We start from the raw sequence: 20,617 nt of genomic DNA, 5'->3' as shown, positions 1-20,617 counted from the left end.
ATGCAGGTAAGCAATGTTAGAGTGGTAAAAATCATACTTCTTTTAAAAGAGCTGATTACTTCACTGTTATCAACAATATGCATATATTAGAAATGGAAACAAATGTTTCTGCCTTCTATGGCATGTCTGTGTTTGTGTGTGTGTGTGATTCAGGCCAAAGAGAGTTTGATTTAATACGCAATAAAAGGGGCAATAAATCGATATAACTGTGTCAGAAATGTTTAAGTTCAAACATGACTGAGGTTTATCTATTACATAGCCTCATTCCAAATTTGTTTTAAATCTTTCTAATTCTTTAAAAGTTACTAAGTGGCAACATCTATCATGGACATAGCGACAGATAAATGTGATGGACAGAGGTAATATTATAAGTCCCTGTTATGGAATATAATGGAGCACAAATTTATGTAAAACATGAATATTTGTATTTATATTTAGGTGACTTAATTTAAGGACTTGACAAAAAAAGCAAAATTATTTTTAACAATTAAAATTTGAAATTTTTGGATAAATGCATGGATATCTATTCAAATCAAATAGATATGCATAAAAATATGTCTAATAAATTTCATTTGTCTATCTCAAGTGGTTTTAGCCCAATCATGCAAACAAGATTTGTGTTACAGATGTCCAAATCCAAAAAGTAAAAAAAAAATGTATAAAATATACAAAAATTGCAATAATGACCTGGAAATCTAATCAGGTCACCTGCCTATAAATATCAATAGGCCTATAAAATTTCATTTGTCTACCTCAAGTGGTTTTAACTAAATTCTGCTTACATATCTGTAGTAAAAAAAATGTTTTTAAATGTGTGAAATAGTGAAAACTGACTGTAATGGTCTGAAAATCTAATCAGGTCATGTATATGTGAATACAAATAAACTAGCCAAATTTCATTTGTCTGTTCTAAGTGTTTTTATGCAATCTTGCTAACAAGCTTCTTTGGGTGGATGGATGGATGGATGACCAAACTGATGTACAGGACTAAAGATTCACCACTGCAAGTAATGAGGACATAATAAAAACAGACTACACCATACAAAACTTGTATTATAATGCCGTGTTATATTATGGCTCAACCTTATGTCTATATGCTGTAGATATAAAGCTTATTCCCTGCATCGTTATGTTAAAGCAGGTTTCATTATGATCATTAACCAAAACGTTTGAGATTGTTTTTAATAGGGTTCAGGCACTAAGTCTTGAGATTGTTTTTAATAGGGTCCAGGAACTAAGTTTTGAGATTGTTTTTAATAGGGTCCAGGCACTAAGTCTTGAGATTGCTTTTAATAGGGTCCAGGAACTAAGTTTTGAGATTGTTTTTAATAGGGTCCAGGCACAAAGGTTTGAGATTGTTTTTAATATGGTCCATGGAGTCACTGTGTTATATGCTGAGCCATATTATAAATGCATGTTAGAAAGGAGAGCTGTCATATTTGCAGTATTATAATATACCTTTCTCACTGATTTCTGCCTTGAGTATCTCAAGTTCAACATTAAGCTCCTCCATCTTCTCTTTAAGTGTCTCAACTTCTTGCTGTAGAGTCTCACACTAAACACAAATAATAAGGAAAGTTTATAAGAGAGAGAAAGGAAGAGAGAAAGAGAGAGAAGTTCAGACAGAGAGGCTCTGTCACACAAAGATCAATACACATACAGACAAACAGAAAAGGACAGATGTATAGCAATAAAACGATTAACAAGAAACTCCCTTTTATTCAAACCCACCTTTAATTTTGCTAGAAAAGGTAAACATATATATATATATATATATATATATATATATATATATATATATATATATATATATATATATATATATATATATATATATATATATATATATATATAACTGTCAGTTGCCAAATCAAACAGCAAATAATGTAAGATATGTGAGTCAGCAACTGAGTTTATACCACAATAAACTCAGACAAAACAACATTAAACTTTTATTGCATTTCTTTATAATATTCATTTAATTACTTTTATTTTTTTAAACAAGATATTTCCTATTAATTTTAGAGCTTTACTGATATGAATTCTTGCTGAGAGCGTCTGCTACATAGCAATTCACAGAACCGGGGATTTTCTATTTGTAACTTAATAGCTACGTCAGCTTCAAACAAATTTGACAGATGTTGGGAGATTTAACATTTTGAACATTCCATGGTCTTAATATTTATCTAAATTGGCATATGTGTTCCGTGTAGAAGGTCAATATTCAAAGGAAAGGATGTGTTATTTTGCTTTACAAATGGATGACTCCTGGATTTGATGCTTTCATGAGTTCATTGTGAACTGACATAATCATTATTGTCCAGACATGTTAGTAACCAATTTTCATTTCTTTAAATCTATTTTTGTGTTCATTAAAAGTTTAGACTACTTACAAATGAAATTAAGAATTAAGAATATTGGTAAATGGTTATAGTGATGGGGGTCCAATAGTCAAACATTGCAAGACATCGACCTTGACAGTTACGATGGGGGAGTAGTGGGTCTATCTCCCACCCAGCCAAACATTGTAACTATCAGAGTTGGCATCTTACATTGTACGACTGTGAATCCAGTTGTTATAACGTAAGTCTTGGAACCCCCTCAGACCCTATATCCATTTACATACTGTGTTAAATTCTTTGTAATGAGCCACAGTGAAAGTGCTCTAACCCTACCATTCTCTGTTGCAGATTTTGAGTTTCCCAGCTTTTTTTTCCCTCAAATCTTTTCAAAGAAAGAATTATTTATCTTCAGAAAAATTTCAAAGATTTGTTATTAGATTCTGTCAAATCAATTTATTAAATTTTACAAATAAAATATAAACCCACTGTTTTTATATTGTTTTAAACGCATGCATTATGCATGCCTTTCAATTCAGTGTTTACATTTGTTACTTTCCACGTGTCTTTTTTATATAGAAGTTAGTATAAAGTAGTTCTGCATAAAGTTTATAAAGAAATAAACACAAATGGTTATGATCACATGGTTATGTTCTGACCAATGGAAATCTTCCATAAATGTATTAACTGATACAACTGATATATATATATATATATACACACACACACACACACAATCTTCTTACATTGAGATGAGATTACTATCTATTAAGTGAGGTTAGATGTACAGATGGATATGCATATTAAGACCAAAAGTGACTGTGATTCTGAGCTTTTGCCAAGACTGGCTCTGCATGAAGTACCATTCCTACCAAAATTATTCATTAAAATCCAAATGGATAACTGAAGGCTTTTAAAAATGTAATGTAAATTACAAAACATTTACAATCATACAATTTGTATGAATTTCATAAGATTGTTAAATATGTAAAAAATCATGTCTTTTAATAAAAACATACTTAAAATATATGCATATGCCAAAGAGAAAAATCAGAAATACTGTATGCTGTAAATACGGTCAAATAGCTTTTATGTTATGAAATTCAAGCAGTGCCTAAATATCATTATTTATAATACCAAGACACATTCTGACCTTTTCCTCAGCCATTTCCTTGTCCAATGTGGCAATCTCTACAGTTTCAGTCAGGTCTGACATCTCCTCCCTGTACCTCTCGTAATTCTCCTGGGCTTCGCGGGCTTCCTGTTATCCAAAAATAAACTTTACATTTGACTGAAAGAATACCTAACAGGTAACATACCAGATTAAAATAAACACAGCTAGCAACTATATATAATCCAACAAGCCATGGTAGATCTGCATACAGTGCCTAAGATGTTGAATCTGTGACAGTAAGTGAGCTTCATTCCAACCATTGGTTCAACCAAGATTAGCTTGAGGTTTGTCCTTGGTCATGGCACTTAACACTGCTTGCCTTGGCATGACACAACCATCAAAATAATACAGTGCTGTAAAACATCAAATCAAACCTATTTGACAACTGTAGCAATGAAACAACAGATAATTTGTTCTCTAGAATTGGGTGGGGCACCGAGTGGTCTAAAACACTCGCCATTCAGATCACTGCCATCTCACCTCTGTCTGTGTGTGTTCAAGTCTCGGGCTAGGCTAACATGGGTACATGTGAAGAACCACTGACCCATGACAAACTTTATCACATACAACAATGACCAAGCATCGACTTTAAGCAACTTGGATACAGGTGAAAAGTCAGTCACCTGGGCTCCATTTAAAGACATAATGAACAACGATCATTCTGTGGAAATAATTGGAACCATTTCTCAAATGTCATTTTTCACAAAACCATGTAAACTGATTACCTTAAAAATAAATAAATTCACAGCACATGATTCAATTAGGAAATTCACCATCCATTACCTTCTTAGCTGTCTGTAACTGCCTCTGAAGATCCCCCTGAGTTTCCTGCATCTTGGTCTTGTACTCTTGTAACTGAATAAGGGAAACAAAATCATAAGAATGCAGATATAATGCTAACTTCCAATCAGTGGGAGTAATTTTACAAAATAATGTTTTGGCTAGGTTTTTTCTTTATCTATCCATTGTAATATAATGAGCAAAATTTTGATTACTGACATAATGTGGTAACTTCTGTTAAACAAATTTGTGGGACCCTTGTAAAGGCTGGTGTGCATAAGAAACAAACATAATATCTCACCTTATATAAAAACTTTCACGAATTTCAAGACCCACACACTAGAAAAAGGGGCAATTATACCCAAACTTAGCTATCATTGATAAGAGTTGCAAGGAGAGGTAATGGGCAAGAGTTATTGCCCTTTGTGTATATCCATCTATCTATCTGAGAGAGAGAGAGAGAGAGAGAGAGAGAGACAGAGAGAGAGAGGGAGAGAGAGAGAGAGAGAGAAAAGGCAGATTTTCTTCCTTTAGTAGGGCTGGATTAGTGAGGTAGCAGGCTAATATTTCTAACAAAATGTGATTGGGGAAAGTATATGAAGGAGAAAAGATTACAAAGGTTTGTTTTATATTTTATCAAAAATGTATGTCTTTTCAGTGTTTACATTGGTTTCTTTGCAAGTGACTCCAGAAATCGTCCTGGGCTTCGCCAATGTCGCAAATTGCGATTTTTTTTCCTTACTGGCGACAAAAATACCCCATCTGGCGATTTTTTTGGCGACAGACTTTTTGGTTATTTAATTTGTACATACAATCATGGATTTGGACTGGATAAATTAAAAGGGAGAATGAAAGGAAGCCACAAACTTGACTAAGCAATGCATTGGAATCAATCTGTTACACAAACGATCCTTTGTTCATATTGACAACCCCATCTTTACAGTGCATTGTTACATCATAATCTGCTTATGCTGACATCTGGGCTGAGTACTGTATGCTGTGATACAGTCAATCATGCTACCGAACTATACCTACAACTGACCGACTTCTGAAGACGCAAATAGAACAGATACAATTAATTGAATGGCTAATCCTTCTGTTGTTTTTTTTTTGTTTTTTTTTACATATACCAATACAATAGTTTTGCTGAACCTTCATAGAAAACTGATAACCTTTGAAGTACTGACTACTGCGTATAAATACAAAGCAAATGGAAAAAATCTCAATCACAATTATATCTGTCGCCAGTGCAGCATTTTACTCATTGATCTTTTCCTTTTGCCATCACTCTGTGTTACGGCTGCAGAGACTTAAACTCCGCAACAAGAAATAGCAAAAAAAACCAAAACAATTTTGCATAATTAATAATAATTATTTATTTCTCAAAATACAGAAGTGAAAGAATCCCTAAATTTGGTGTGAATTTATGCTTATATATACGGTCCAATATTGCAAGGTGTTGACTCATGTGAGTTTCATTCATGGGAATGGAGATCCAATTTTGCTTGTTGAGAAAATTTAAACAGCATTCAGTGATCATTCTTGGGATTTAGGAAGCAATTCACTACAAGCTTTGTGAAGCTAGCCATGGGGGGTGGGGGCTGCTGAGAGACTACTGGTGTCACCTGTCAGCACTGTAGACTGTGAACGTGGATTCAGTAAGATGAACCTCATAAAAACTGACATCAGAAATAAACTCTGCATCTCATCTCTCGAGAATTTAATGAGAATCAGCATGTACAGATGTGAAAAATTAGACTTTGAAACTACATTCAACAAGTGGGCAGCCCTAAAATCGCGATGGATCGTCATGTAACACTTTGTAACATTTTGTTAATGCTTGTTGTAATTAGAGTATTAACTAACCCATCTTTTGTAATTTTCATTGCCTGCTACATTAATAGACTAAATTAACACTTGAAAAAATGTACACTACTTGTTTTGGTGACACTTTTTGAAAACTGGCGACAAAATATTGAGGTTGGCATTTTTTTTGGCGACAGCTTTTTAAAAGCCAGGACCATCCCTGGACTCTATAATTAAAGTTGGTATAAAGTAGTTCTCCATACAGTTTATACAGAAACAACTGCAGCTCACCTTGATCACATGGTTACATTCTTACCAATGGAAATCTTCAATACACTTACCAACTAATGCAAATGCAATTATTGTAAAGAAACCATCTGTCTTTTTACAGTCACAGCGCTTTGACTTTGAACTTCTAACTTCATTAGGTCCCCAAGTACAAGCCATCTGCAAAAATGTGCAACTGAAGATGATGGAAGACTTAAGTTATTGTGTGGAAACTGGGTTTTCTTCCTTCAGGAATAATGACTTTGACCGTTTACCTATTTACCAAGAATTTTTTGGATGTTTCCTTACCCCAAGTGTAAGGGATCCAGAAAGTCTGGTAACTGTAGATGATGGAGAACTTGAGTTATTGTGCAAATACTGTTTTTCTTTCTTCTTTCAGTCAGTGACCATGACCTTTAAGTTTTGACCTTGTAATAAATAAGGTTCTCTCTTACCTCAAGAGCAAGCCATCGATAATTCTAGATTGTGGATAATTGAGTTATTGTGACAAAATGAAATTGATAAAAGACTGACAGATTGATAGAAGGAGGGACATGTTCATAACATAACATGCCCCGCAATACAGCAGGCATGTAATAAAAGTGAGCTCTCTTTACACTGATGTATTTTGCCGTTACAAACCTGCTGAAGTTGAATCTTGGTCTTCTCAAACTCTTTGAGTTTGATCTTGTCTTCAGCCCGCTTGATTTTCAGTGTATCTAGTTTCTCATTCAAGTCTTTGATCTCTGCCTTCAGTCCTTCAATCTCCTGCTGCTGTTGTAGGTTCAACATTTTGCTCTCCACATTTGACACGTTCACGGCATTGATATCTGCAGCTGAGGCCTGAATTAGACAAATAATATATGATTATCACACCTACATTCAGAGACTCTAAGTCATCTAAATTATAATAGTTTCTATTCAAATGAGACTGCAACAACAACTTGAACTATAGCTGTGATGCCTATAATCTTAAGTCAACATGGGATCATTCAAAGTCTGGAAAAAGCATTTCTCTTTATTTTGGGGTAAATTATTGTCAAGAAAGACATAATAAAATTTATTTTCCCAACTTTCTGAGCTTTGTTTCAATTCATTAATATATTTTTGATATTAAGAGCTGCACACATGATTGTGGTAATGGTGAAAGTAAACCAAAAGTATTTTACCTACAGGATAATGGCTTCTAAACTGTATTTCAACTTTATGGATTACAAAAATAATAAAGAATGGGTTCATTACATCAATAGTAATATAATTAATTTGGATGAAGAGCGCCATTGTGTACTACACTGGTTTCTCCCATGAAACAAGTCTTGCCTGAGAAAGGGACTGTCTCTTGGCCTCAGTAGGAGTTGAGACTGGTTTTGGTGTCTTTGTTTCCACAGGCTGTGGAGTGGTGGGTGTTTTTGTCAGGCTCAGTGACTCCCTACTGGTAGGGCGCTTCAGCTTTGAACCTGGTCCTGGAATCCCACTCTCACTTGCTGCATGGTGTGTAGCTGATGTGCCCACTTCTGACAAGTCTTTTGGGATACTGGTAGCCCTCTTTGGTGTGGGTACAACCTCAGCAAGGTTTTCCGTACCTTAAATAATTAGTGCAGTAAAATTACTTTGGAAATGTTAAACTGACAACCTTACTTCAAGCTGTCTTCTCTTTAACACATCAAAACCAGTCTTTATACTAAGACAAATTCACATTTAGAATGTCATCATCATGACTATTTCACTCCATCTAATTTTTGTTAACTCAACTAATTCTTGACAGTAAAACCATTACAGGCTTCTTTTTTTTTTACCTGATGAGAGTAAGAAATCCTTTAGCAATTAAACATTTTACTTCAATCATAATATCTCGTTTAAAGAATAAACATTACTAGTTTCAAGTTATTTCAAATTAACATATTTAAAATGATTCCAAATTTTTAGTCTGTTAAGATAGCCAATTCCAACAGCCTGGCAGCTTGGAGAAAACAAGTCCTTAAACAGCAAAATATAAGTGCCCATGAAAGCAAAGCCTAGACAGACCTAGAAAGAGTCTGTCATAAAAGCTTATCTTATTTATTTGTTGGAATTTCACATTGCTTGATATGCCAGCACGCTGACTGACCATAAGCTTCAAATCTTGGGGGCCACTTTTCAGAACCATGGGCTGGGTAGTAAACTGGTGGGAATTCCTAAACATTTGTATGGAAAATCGGTAACAAATTTAAGCTGAAAATGATATTATCAGTGACATACATGATACAATGCACATTCAATTAGTCACCTTTTTCTGTCTGAATTATAATGGCACATCCATGTTTATGCTGTTTGAAGATTGGTCCTTCATTATTTTACTTGTGTATTTGCATCAATATTCATTTACGACAATGTTCACTCTATCTCGTTTTGAAATTGAATTACAAAATGATAATAAAGTAATGATTTTTAAAAATCATTATCATCGGAGACATCACTGAAACAGAATTCTGCCTCTGGAATGAAAGGCTTCAATGTAACACAGAATACTTGTATCTTTACTGATTGTTAATTGATGATTATTCAGTTTAATTAATAAATTAATTATTACTTGATTCACTCAGTCTTATTCTGTATTATTTTTAACCAATGATACAGATGTATGTTGTCACAGAGAACATGGCTGAGTTCAATAATAATAGGTAAACACACAATGCAAACCCAGAACATTCTATAAATCTTTATGTGGATATTTTTTGCTGAATGAAATGCAAATTTTTTAAATTTTATTTTACATACATCAATCCATACATATATTCTTGCTTTAACTTTCTAGAAACTGACGCTTAGTGTGGGCATCCTTTAGGCTAATTATGCTATATGTTTCATCATGCCACAAATACATACTTGGTTGACATTTGGTTGTTTAGCTGTTCCATCCAAGGGCATGGTTCTCATTCCATCTCTTGAATGTTGATTTATCACGATTTCAGAAAAGGAATTCTTCTCAGTCCAAATTAACAATCAATCAATATTACTGAACATTTACTGGGAAAATGCACAAGGTGAAAAGAGCTCAATAGTGGCATATAATAGTCTTGGTCACAATGATGTTTGTTCAAATTAATTTTTATAATGATGCAATACAAACATCTTGGTGACCAAGACTAGAGAAATCCATACTGTCTTTATTCCATATTTTGGCTTAACTAGTAAATTGTTAGAAACAGTTGAAATTGTTAGAAGTGATGTTGTTTAAAAAAACATCAAAATAGTAATGGACTCTGAAACTTAATGAGTTGAAGCAAGGATGCATTCCATGCTGCACCAGGAGGACCCCTTACCATAAAATAAAGTAGGTAAAATAAAAAATAATTTGGAAACTGCATGGATGCACCATCAATCTGAAGCTCTGCTGTATCTAGCACATACTCAAATACAAACAATGTAAACCTATATCTATCATTGCATAATGCACCAGTAGATTAGGGTATATGTTGCTGGCAAGTAATCTTATGGTAATATAGTACAGTACTCCCACTGTATAATGCTGTTCAGAGAAGCCACAGAAGTGGCTTGCATAATAAGTGAAGGAACTTATACTAAAAGGATGTTCTAGCAAGACTGTGTCCAAACAGCACATTACAACACAAAATTATAGTATTTACCATCTATACTTGCTTATAAGTCAAGACCAACTCCAAAATGCAGAGCTGCTATGACATAATGCACCAGCAGACCTGAGTCTATGCAATTTGTTAGTAGTAATCACTTGAAAGAACTACAGGGATCCTGATCTGTTGGTGCATTTTGTGATAGCAGGTCAGGCTCTATGTTGTTTCCAAATGGACTCGCATTACCGAGGGTCTGTCAAGCCTGCAACCACTATGAATAGTACAGACCCTGATCTACTGGATAATTAAGTAATGGCAGATTCATGGGTATGCTGTTTATTGGTTCTTCCGCAATCAGTATAGACCCTGATATGTTAGTACATTATGAAAAAGGCAGATCTGGGTTTATGCTGTTTGTTCCTAGATATGCACCATACAAAAGCAAACACAGTCATGCAAAATTCAAAACAGTGATCCTGACAAGGCCATTGGAATGTCCTTGGTCATTTCCTCCACAATGTAGAAAAAACCTTGGATGCAAATGGCAGCCATTTAGATCTGCCCATAAGCCTGCAGCTGTTATTAGATCTTAACTTCACTGACATTACAACAACTGTATGACATATCAGATATGTCATCACTAACAGCGATATAAGCAAAAGTTCAAGACTATTAAAATTGAATGACTTCTTCATTTTTTTCATTCAAAAGATGAAGAAATAACAACAAAAATCACGATGGTATTTTATTGTTGGCTGAAATGTCATCAAATGTTATTTTTAATGCCAACCATTTTATGAATCACGATGGTAATTTATTGTTGGCTGAAATGTCATCAAATGTTATTTTTAATGCCAACCATTTTATAAGGACCAATTAGTCATAAATCTAGCCAGCTATTTGTTTCCCCAAAACATAATAATCTGAGAAGTATCACTACAATTACTTCTGACCCTCTTTCAGAGTCAGTGGTTACTGGACTTGCATCAGAAAGAGATGAAGATTTTCCAGCTGACAAATAAAGTGACCCAAAAGGTCCCACTTACCTCAAAAGCAAGAAAATAATATTAACTCTTCTGCAAAGCCAATCAAGATGTCATGTTAAGGACGTCTAGTCACAAAATGTTCAAGCGTATAAATTTTCAACAACTGTTTTCTACTGTAAAGTTTAAGCATTGGTGAGAATCAGAAGAACCTAATGAGAAAACAAGTCACAGGTTGTTATGCAACAGGTTGCACTTGACCACAAAGCAGATTTTGGTTTACCACAATAAGCATTATTCAGATAAGTACTAGAAATGATGTCTCTCTAATGATAGCCAAATGACCAATTACAAATTCATCCAATTTTCACATCTTTAAGACCAATGAGTCCTTTTGATATGATAAACTGAGATACATGTAATGTTGCTAAGTGATTTTTTTTCTCTAAGACCCTTTTATTGATACCATGTTGAAAGTTTGAAACAATAAGTGAATTTATGAAGGGCCATTAATCTCAAAAAACAATTTTCTAATGACATAACATATATCCTTGATTACAAATCAGGCCCAACTGCAAACTGCATAGACCCAGTTCTGCCATCATATATTGTTCCAGCAGTGCATTATATAATGCCAGATGAGTGTCTGTGCTGTTTGCAGTTGAGATAGACTTAAATGCAATTTCAATGACTTGATAATTTTCTTTTACTTAAGTGTCATTGCTATGATTAGAATAGTATCAAAAATCTTTATCTTTTATTATTCAATCTGAGAATGAAGTTTCAAGTACATTATCCTGCATCTAATCTACCACATGATTTACTGTACCACACTGAGATAACATGTCCAGATTTTGTAATTATGAAAATAATTGGGTCCATTCTATGATGTACAGTAGATGTTGTTGATCTGACACCAATAAAACATCCCTAATCTTAAAATTCCCATTCCTGCAATACAACTTGAAGATGATTTAACATGCTATCAGATATTTTCCAGACAGCTAAATGGATTTATGTAACTTTCAGATTCAATGAAAATAAACGCTCCATTTTTGTTATCATGAGAACTAAATTATCACTTGCCTTCTTTACTACATTAACAAGAAATTAGGAACAAAAGATCAGACAATTCCAAGAATTTATCATTTGCTGATGTACAAGAAAATCGGGTATATTTTTTGTTGGTATATTCCTGTTGAATACGCTGATCATGAAAACTCTGATGTACTCCATCCAAATAAGTTTGGTTGGTAAGTCCATTAAACAGATACAAGATATGGATGATACATAGATTTACATATCAATGCTAATATGCGGATGCAATATTTTCAATATGATATACAATTACTTACATGCTGGATCCAACTGCAAACAACACAGACCCTCATTGTGCAGCATAATGCACCAGCTTATCTGGGTCAATACAGTTTGTTAGAACTTATCAGTAGAACAGTATCCGCCCTTATCTGCCGGTACATTGTGCAGCATAATGCACCAGCTTATCTGGGTCAATACAGTTTGTTAGAACTTATCAGTAGAACAGTATCCGCCCTTATCTGCCGGTACATTGTGCAGCATAATGCACCAGCTGAAATGGGTCTATACAATTTGTTAGGACTTATCAGTAGAACAGTATAGGCCCTTATCTGCCGGCACATTGTGCAGCATCAGATTAATGTCTATGTTGTTTGTGGTTGGACCCGACTTTTAAGTGAGTACATATGGTATATATAATTTCAGAGATCAGATCGATACACAATATCAGGAATCTTTAGCAACAGAGAAAGTCTATCAACTTAACAGTGTCATTGGAGTTTTGGAAAAAATCCTGTCAAAATTTAGCACCATTATATTATAATCTGCCTACATCACTTGAATATAACCAACCAGACAAAAAAATTTGTATTTCTTTTAGGGTCACAAAAAAACATCTGCCATATGTTAATACGTATATTTTATGTATTAAAATAGAATTTTTTAAAAAGTTTATCTCTAACACTTCACTGTTGAAAGATATTGACAAGTCAAAACTTTAAACTTCCTGTCAAGATTATGAAACCTAAACATTTGAGATGACAATAAATGCATTCCATACAGACATAGACAAAATTTATCAGATATCTTTCTACGCTTTATTTTCTCTGTTTGTTTTATACAATTTGAATAAACTATAATGATTTGTTAGATGAATTCATTATTTTATTGCTGGATACATGATTAACTGATTGACTGATTCCTTAGATAAAATATGTCAGTCATAATGTTAGCTTCCAACACTCCCCTTATCTTAAAAAATAAAACAGATCCATCTTTTATTTCAAGTCAAAAGTTCATGCAGAAAGTAAAACCAAATATCAAAACATTACACAAAACTTATATGTAAATACAAGCATTGTATTTTGCTACCAAATTTTATGTAAAAAAGTACTTGTGACCTCCTTTTGCTGTCAAAATCACTTTGAATTCTACAAACATATTATAATACTGACCTAGTTTTGCAACATTTTTTCATTTATATTATCATGATCGTTCTCAAATTATCTGTAATTTATTTGTAAAAAAGCAAAACTTAATCATAGCCTGTCCAACCATGATTTAACTCAGAATGTTGGAGCAGCACATTCTCATAGTTAAAGAATGTCGAATTTTCACAGGCTGTGCCAAGTGAAGACCACCATTGCAATATATTGATTGTTTTGTTCCAAGGAATACATTTAAACATATACAGTCCAGAAATTCAACTAAAGATCAACTGTTCCACACAGATACATATTATTTTCTTCTGTACCTTCAATACAGAAACTTTATTTAACCAAAAAAAAAAAATTCTTGATGCCAATCAAATGGCATGAGAACAGATTTGATAGTACATGTATTCCCACAACGTATTCTAATAACTGATAGTATATGCATACAATGTAATGTCTAACACCCACATCCTCCACATGCCTCACATCATTCCATTATCTTTCCTTAAGTAAGCAAGTTAAATTTGTTAAGATGCAATAGTTAATGTCAAAATGACTCAATATATGTAAATGATCTGAACATTGAAGTTACGATAAATTAAAGCTCTTTCTTAATTTCAACAAGATGAAAATGCAATGCACCTGAATCCACAAAAATCATCCATTTTTGTAAGTACACATAATACTTCTTTATTAAAACATGAAACCAGTCTAGGCCTCTATCTGAAGTTAGTCAAGAAATTACAGATGCAAGTGAAAAATATGAAAAATCTAGTGAAATAAGTTCTACAATATAATTAAACTTAAAAAAATATAGTATAAGTATATTAATATTTTTTTCTTCACAGATGCCATTTTGATCTTTTAATAATTATGATGACTATTAAAAAAAATTATATTTAAGATATCCCCAAGTTAAAATATGCATTTAAAGAAAAGCAGAAAATTCTGAAGACTTTACCCCTGTCTACTAGTCCTAGACAACGAAAGTCTGTTTTAATGATGTTTCTTCTTCTTCTATTTAATTTCACCTGCTGACTACAGGTGTAGCACGTAAAGCATGAATTTTAGGAATAAGGTATTTTCTAATAAAAAGATGAAAACTTTAAAATCCTACAAAGTACTTCACTTCAAATCATGATGTAGTATGAGCAAAAATGCTCACAAAAGGAAAACCAGAAATATAGATCAAAAGAATAAATGCATACCATAAAACCATGAAGGAACTAAAGATCATACCTACAGACTAGCTTAATTATAAGGCAAGTCAAATTCTACGATCTTGCGCACTTTCAAGCAGTCAATTAAGCTGCTACATGTAGTTTACTTTCTTTCTAAACATAGCAAAATGGCACCTGCTGTGGATAGATATCAAATACAGATAATACTGGTTATATTAGTTCACCAGAGAAACCTGAAATGTTATCAGCACTGGATATGGTCTTGTCAGTCATTTAAATTGGTGACACTGCAGGTTGTTCTTTATACAGTCCTACCCATTTATCTTGACATTCTCAGGCCAGAGCTAATATTGTCAGCATAAGCAGATGTCAAGATAAGTGTGTGTGTGTGTGTGTGTGTGTGTGTGTGTGGAGGGGCAAAAATAAGCAAATTTTTCTTTGACCCACATAAAATTAAATTCATTTGTAAAAGGTGACCTGTCATCAGTGGTCTGAATTTACATCTTGAGAACAACAATGGAAATTTTTATTAAATGAATACAAAACCAGTGTGAAATACACTTACATGTTGATAACTTCTATTTTTGTTCGCTTTGTATAATAAAATCCATAATGCATTAAGTATATGCATATGAAAATCCATGAATTCGAGTATTTGTCACATCCTGTTAGAAAACACACGTATAAAAAATGGTAGTCCTCATAAGATCTAGATTCCATTGTCAACCAATCTGTGTGACTAAACAATTCACTGTGATATTCATTGTTGCCGATTGTATGTGGCTGTACAAGTATTTATTTATATGCCAATTAAGCTGGCCTTCATTTTGGTCTGTCTCAGGTAACCAACATAATCATATTACAGAGGCTACTAATGGAATGAGGCTGTTCATAGGGAAATGAAAACTTGTCAACAAGTTATGGATTCCCTTGAAACAGCAGAAAAAATAATGTCTCAATTAAGCAAAAGTAAAAATTCCAGAATAGTTACACAGGACCAAACAAATGCCTGTTTATTAATGCAACAGCAACACTGAAACCTGGCAGCAACATCAAATAGTTGTAGAGCAAAGCATGGGGCAGAACTGACAGCTTGTTGACATAAATCATTAAAAAACAAGTTGGAACCTAAGGCTTCTGACAACATATACATTTATTTTTTTTCTCTCAACATCAACATATGCATGACATATTTAGTAGTTACAAAAAACCATGGACCCAGGACATTACCTTTTTGTGTATAAAGGCAGTCTGCTGACATGGGTGATGTTCATGTAAGTAGGTAGGACTGTACAATTACAAAGCTCTCACATCGGTACATATTTTGAAGGTGTCTCTATCTCTCTCTTATTATTTTTGTCATTTCCAATGTGCATTGTTCAATATATTTAGTTTTTGTTTCCAAACAAACTAAGATATTTATCATCAACTGTCTTAAAAGTTGAAGAAAAGTTACATCAGCACTGTGGTTCATTTCCCAAAATAACAAGTTCATTTATCCTTCTTGAAATAATATAGAGTGTTTATTTTGAATTTAAACCAAATGTTGATGCAATCACAGACATTCATATTCATGCACTTCCGGCATGTTAACCATCCGTAGCTGCATCTACATCAATCACTTACATAAACCAACAAAATGTCACTTAAATCTTCCATATAGTCTAGCAGAAGTACTAGCACCTCAAATTCTATTTTCCATTTTTAAGAAAATTTTCTGAAATTTACATTAAAAAGCCATGGTAAAAGGAGGATATTACATGAGTACATATCTCACATGTCAGCTTTGGTAAGCAAATGTTTACAACTATTTGATGAGTATCATCGATTTCGTTTGCAATCATTACACTTATTCAATGTGTATCACAGATTTCATTTGGAAATGAGCACACGCATAAGATTCTCACTATCACATGAAAAAAAGTAAAAGTTTGATTGGACAAATGTGCAGAACATTTTGGCGAAATAACTTTAAAATGCCTTGGTCCTTATGCCTTTTCCTTGTACGATCTTATGACATATGTCTTGTATAGGACAAGTAAAACCTTACTACCAGCCACACAGCTAACCTACAAAGTTTTACTAAATCCTTCAATCAGTTTAGGGAAACTGATGACATGTTAAATCCTCCTAATATCTTTTTTGACAAGTTTTAGAAATAACCAGGTGAAATGGACTAGAGGTAAGATGTAAAACCTTTTCACAGACCTACTAAAAATCACATAATAATGTATCTGGCATACAAAGGTTAAATAGAATTCTCCCAGGACTGTGGGATGACAAGTGATGACAAGATGAATTCTCAATGACAATTTTTCCATAAATTTCTACAAAGCCGAAACAGAGGAAAGAAATAAAACCTTATCATGCATCTATACCAACTACATGTCTAGCTAACAAAGGTTCAATAAAATCATGCAGGAGAATAGCAAGCTGAATTCTCAGAAAAACTATTTTTCAACAACTTTTCAAGAAAGACTTGAATGAGCCAGAGAAAAAAAGTGAAATTTTATTGCTTATCTACACCAAGACATATCTATCACACAAAGTTTCAATTAAACGATCCAAGCTGTGTGAGAGGAGAACTGATGATGAGTTTCACCAGGAATGAAAAGACAGAAAGATTGATGGATGTATTAATGACAATACTACTTTTCGCTACAGTGCAGGGACAATTTCAATTTTTTTCTAAGACCACTTATACAGTTCACATGTGTAAGTAACCTATTGCTGAATTTCGATAGTCCAAACTCAAAGTGAACTAATCTGAGAGACTGGAAGTTCTGAGTAAAAACATTGTTATGGCATTTCATAGACCAGTACTTAAACACCTGTCCATGTAAACCAGGTATTGGAAAAAATTCTGTTTGAGCCAGCTAGATTTTGTCACATCTTCACAATTAGTAGTTCATTTAATTACAATTTTTAATTGCTGTGAAAGGAACTGAGTCTTTTTAAAATATTATACAATGTGCTTGCTCTGATTTATAGTGCTGGTATTAAAACGTAAAACTTGTAAATATTTTAAAAACAAATTCATGTGTTATTTTTTTCTCCATAAAAATCAGTGTTCATAAAATTCCAAGAAAGCACAAGTGACATAAAAGAAAAGCTTGACCAAGATCCAATGCTGTAAACATCATGAGATTCAGTGACAAAGTATTACACTTTTGTAAAAGTTTAATAATTATGCATTCCATCTGGCTCTACTGAATCTACTTACTGTATTTTAACAATCCACCGTGTAAATCTGAATGTGTAAAAACATTATAAATAACTCAAAACTCAAGCAATATAATAAATATAACTAAAAAATAAAATATAAAAAAACAACAAGCATGCATTTACACACAGGATTTATGTTACGCATTCATGCATGCCATATGTACTTGTGCAGAATAAACCTTGGACTGTAAATAATAAAATCCAAGATCTGTCATCCCACGACACACTAAGAGATCTGTCCACTCCATCATAAACTTTATTCAGTTATAAATTTTGCTCCAAAATATTTTCACCAACCACATTGCATTTCAGGAAATATTTTCCAGTTTGTGGTACTTTGAAACCAGTATGTCTACAAAAAAACACTCTAAGGACCATGATATTTTGTAAGCATCCTTTAAGTAGTGGTCAAAACCATTTCTTACATGAGTAGCTGTGTTTTTTATCAATGTGTCTACCAACACAAGATATATTGCATCATTAATTCATAGAAATCTACCTTCCCTTGTCACACATATACATATCATGTTTCACGACTGTGAGAGTGTCTGAAAAATCCATAGATTATTGCAAATTACTGGGAGCCAGAAATATAGGTTACAGTGACATACTTTTACATGAATGGTGCAGTTCTCCTTATGATCCTTAAACATATCAAGTTTCATGACTGTGTACAAGAGTGACATAGAATCAGAGCTAAATGCAATGAAGAACCAAACTGCTGACTTGGACAGAGAGACACATGGACCAATGGACAGACAGAAAATAATCCATAGACTGGATCAAGCTGTTCTGCAATCTGGCCAAAAATTAAAAGCACTTAATAATATTTTAAAATTCAATTGGAATTGGAAGCTACCATTGTTCAATTCACCTGATCTTGCAAATAAGTACTGATTTGTTTCCTTACAAATTTACTAAAATGAAATACCAAGATTCACACTACATTTTCTACAGTATATTGTAACAACCGGATTTTTTTGTTGCATCCATCCACAGAATCTAAATGGGAAAGAAAATTAACAAAGGGAAATCAAATCAAAACAAAAACTAAAAATGCATAAAAGAGACCATGAAGTTGCATGCAAATTATTCTGTCAAGTCCTTATGTAACTTCAAAAATACTGTTATTTGATAAAATATTACTAGCAGAAGTGGGAGATGAGTAAATGCTTTTGTTCAGGTAAGTGTTTAGAGAATGATATAGCTATGATGTTTATTAAATGTCCCTTTGTTGAAAGATGTACTTCAAAATGAAAAGCAACAAAGTAACTTCTTTAAACACTACCAATCAGTTCTCACAGATGCTGGTTTGAAAGACATTAAATACAAATGTGATATGTCATGCAAAATTATATAGAAATTTTCAACTTCTTGCAGTTACAACACCTTTCCTCTACATGTACAAATAACACTGATAAAAGTATTCCATTTTTGAAGTAAAAATATATTAAAAAAATAAAAAGGCACCTCATTTATCCTAGATATCATGGGTTATTTTTTTAGAATCTCTTTTATGAATAGCTATGTAAGTTCTATAATGCCCTCTCTATTTGATATGTCCCTTTCCTCAAACAATCATGAAACTAAATATTACATACTTTTGCCTGAATAGCTTGGTGGACGCAGCCCTGATTTTCGGACTGATCGTGCAGCTGGAGTTGCATTTGTCATGTTAGCTGCAGGAGTGGGTGGGGCAGGTGTGGGTGGGGCTGGGGTCTGTGGCTGACTTTCATCTTCATCCCCAGGAGCTGGACTCTGATCATCATCAATTGCTGTTATCTGTAGAGAAAAAAAGTAATCAATGCATACTTGGAGCGATGTGATTTACTGTCCATACTGCTTTAAGTCAATCAATTCCCCCCAAAGTATTGGAATTTTCTTTCGGCCTGTAATAAGACAGCTTGTTGCAAATAAAAATGTAATCCAAGAAGATATCCAAGGTTTAAAGAGGCAAGCTTTTCAAACAATTTTATTTCAAGTATACTAAACTGGGACTATTTTGGATAGATCTGACTTAATGAAATATCACTCTTCCTTGAACAAAAGTTTATCTGTAAAAGAAAAAGAAGTTAAAATATTAATTTTATATGGTTGCCACCAACATTGGGAAAGCTATCTGGCATGCCATCTGAACTTAATTTGCACAAACCATGAAATGGACCATTTGCATTTGATCCCAGTTTCATCTCAGCAATAATTTCCCTGCATTTCATTTAAGGTCTTTGAAATGTATTATGATTTTGTGTTAATTACTTTCCTTCATTATTTCCCTTTATTTTCCTTCCTTCTGAATACATTTTACAAAGTTGGATTTTCATTTTCAATAGTATTCAATGGAAAGAACTATAGCTTTCATATCCTGTCCTATTAAACTATAACCACAGCTACAATAAATGTAAAAATATAGTTGAAGACTACATATCAGCAAATTTTATTTTATAATTTGATTCATTAAAAATACAAATTGTACCAATACAACTACTGGTGACGATGTCATCAAATCAGTGGATGTTGTTAAAATTAGAAGAATTTCATGGCTTGTAAGTAATGAAGAAGTTTCAGCCAGTGTAAATAATTTGTTAACAGACTATCAAGCAAAAAGATTTTTGACCATGAAATTAATGATAGAACCAAGTTCACACAATCAGTTTTTAAATTCTGAAATGCATTTGTGCTTAATTTCATTTTCATTTATGATTGATTGTTCAGCATTTTTATACTGGCTTTCTTGGATGTCTTCAAACTGCATTCATCATTTCATTTGCATTCACTCTGCATCTTATTTGTTTTTCACTGGTAACATCACCCATTTCAGA

At 33.2% G+C, this 20,617-nt stretch overlaps 1 protein-coding gene across 4 annotated transcripts in view; it reads right to left on the bottom strand.

Annotated features, from left to right (window-relative positions):
• LOC149795689 (dynactin subunit 1-like) overlaps nt 1-20,617 on the bottom strand; it is a 128,595-nt gene that overhangs the window by 85,999 nt on the left and 21,979 nt on the right. For 3 of the 4 annotated variants that reach the window (XM_089965559.1, XM_089965562.1, XM_089965560.1), the window contains exons 4-10: nt 19,400-19,580; nt 17,797-17,823; nt 7,687-7,949; nt 7,009-7,209; nt 4,297-4,368; nt 3,493-3,600; nt 1,459-1,555 (exon numbers count right to left, since the gene is read on the bottom strand). In XM_089965559.1, coding sequence (XP_089821685.1) covers nt 1,459-1,555; nt 3,493-3,600; nt 4,297-4,368; nt 7,009-7,209; nt 7,687-7,949; nt 17,797-17,823; nt 19,400-19,580 — 949 coding nt within the window. The remainder of the gene's footprint in view (nt 1-1,458; nt 1,556-3,492; nt 3,601-4,296; nt 4,369-7,008; nt 7,210-7,686; nt 7,950-17,796; nt 17,824-19,399; nt 19,581-20,617) is intronic. The other variant, XM_089965561.1, reaches the window with a different exon arrangement.

Source organism: Sinohyriopsis cumingii, chromosome 7 (assembly GCF_028554795.1).
Source record: "Sinohyriopsis cumingii isolate HCF-2022 chromosome 7, ASM2855479v2, whole genome shotgun sequence".
NCBI lineage: Eukaryota > Metazoa > Mollusca > Bivalvia > Unionida > Unionidae > Sinohyriopsis > Sinohyriopsis cumingii.
This window is presented reverse-complemented; position numbering and strand designations above follow the sequence as displayed.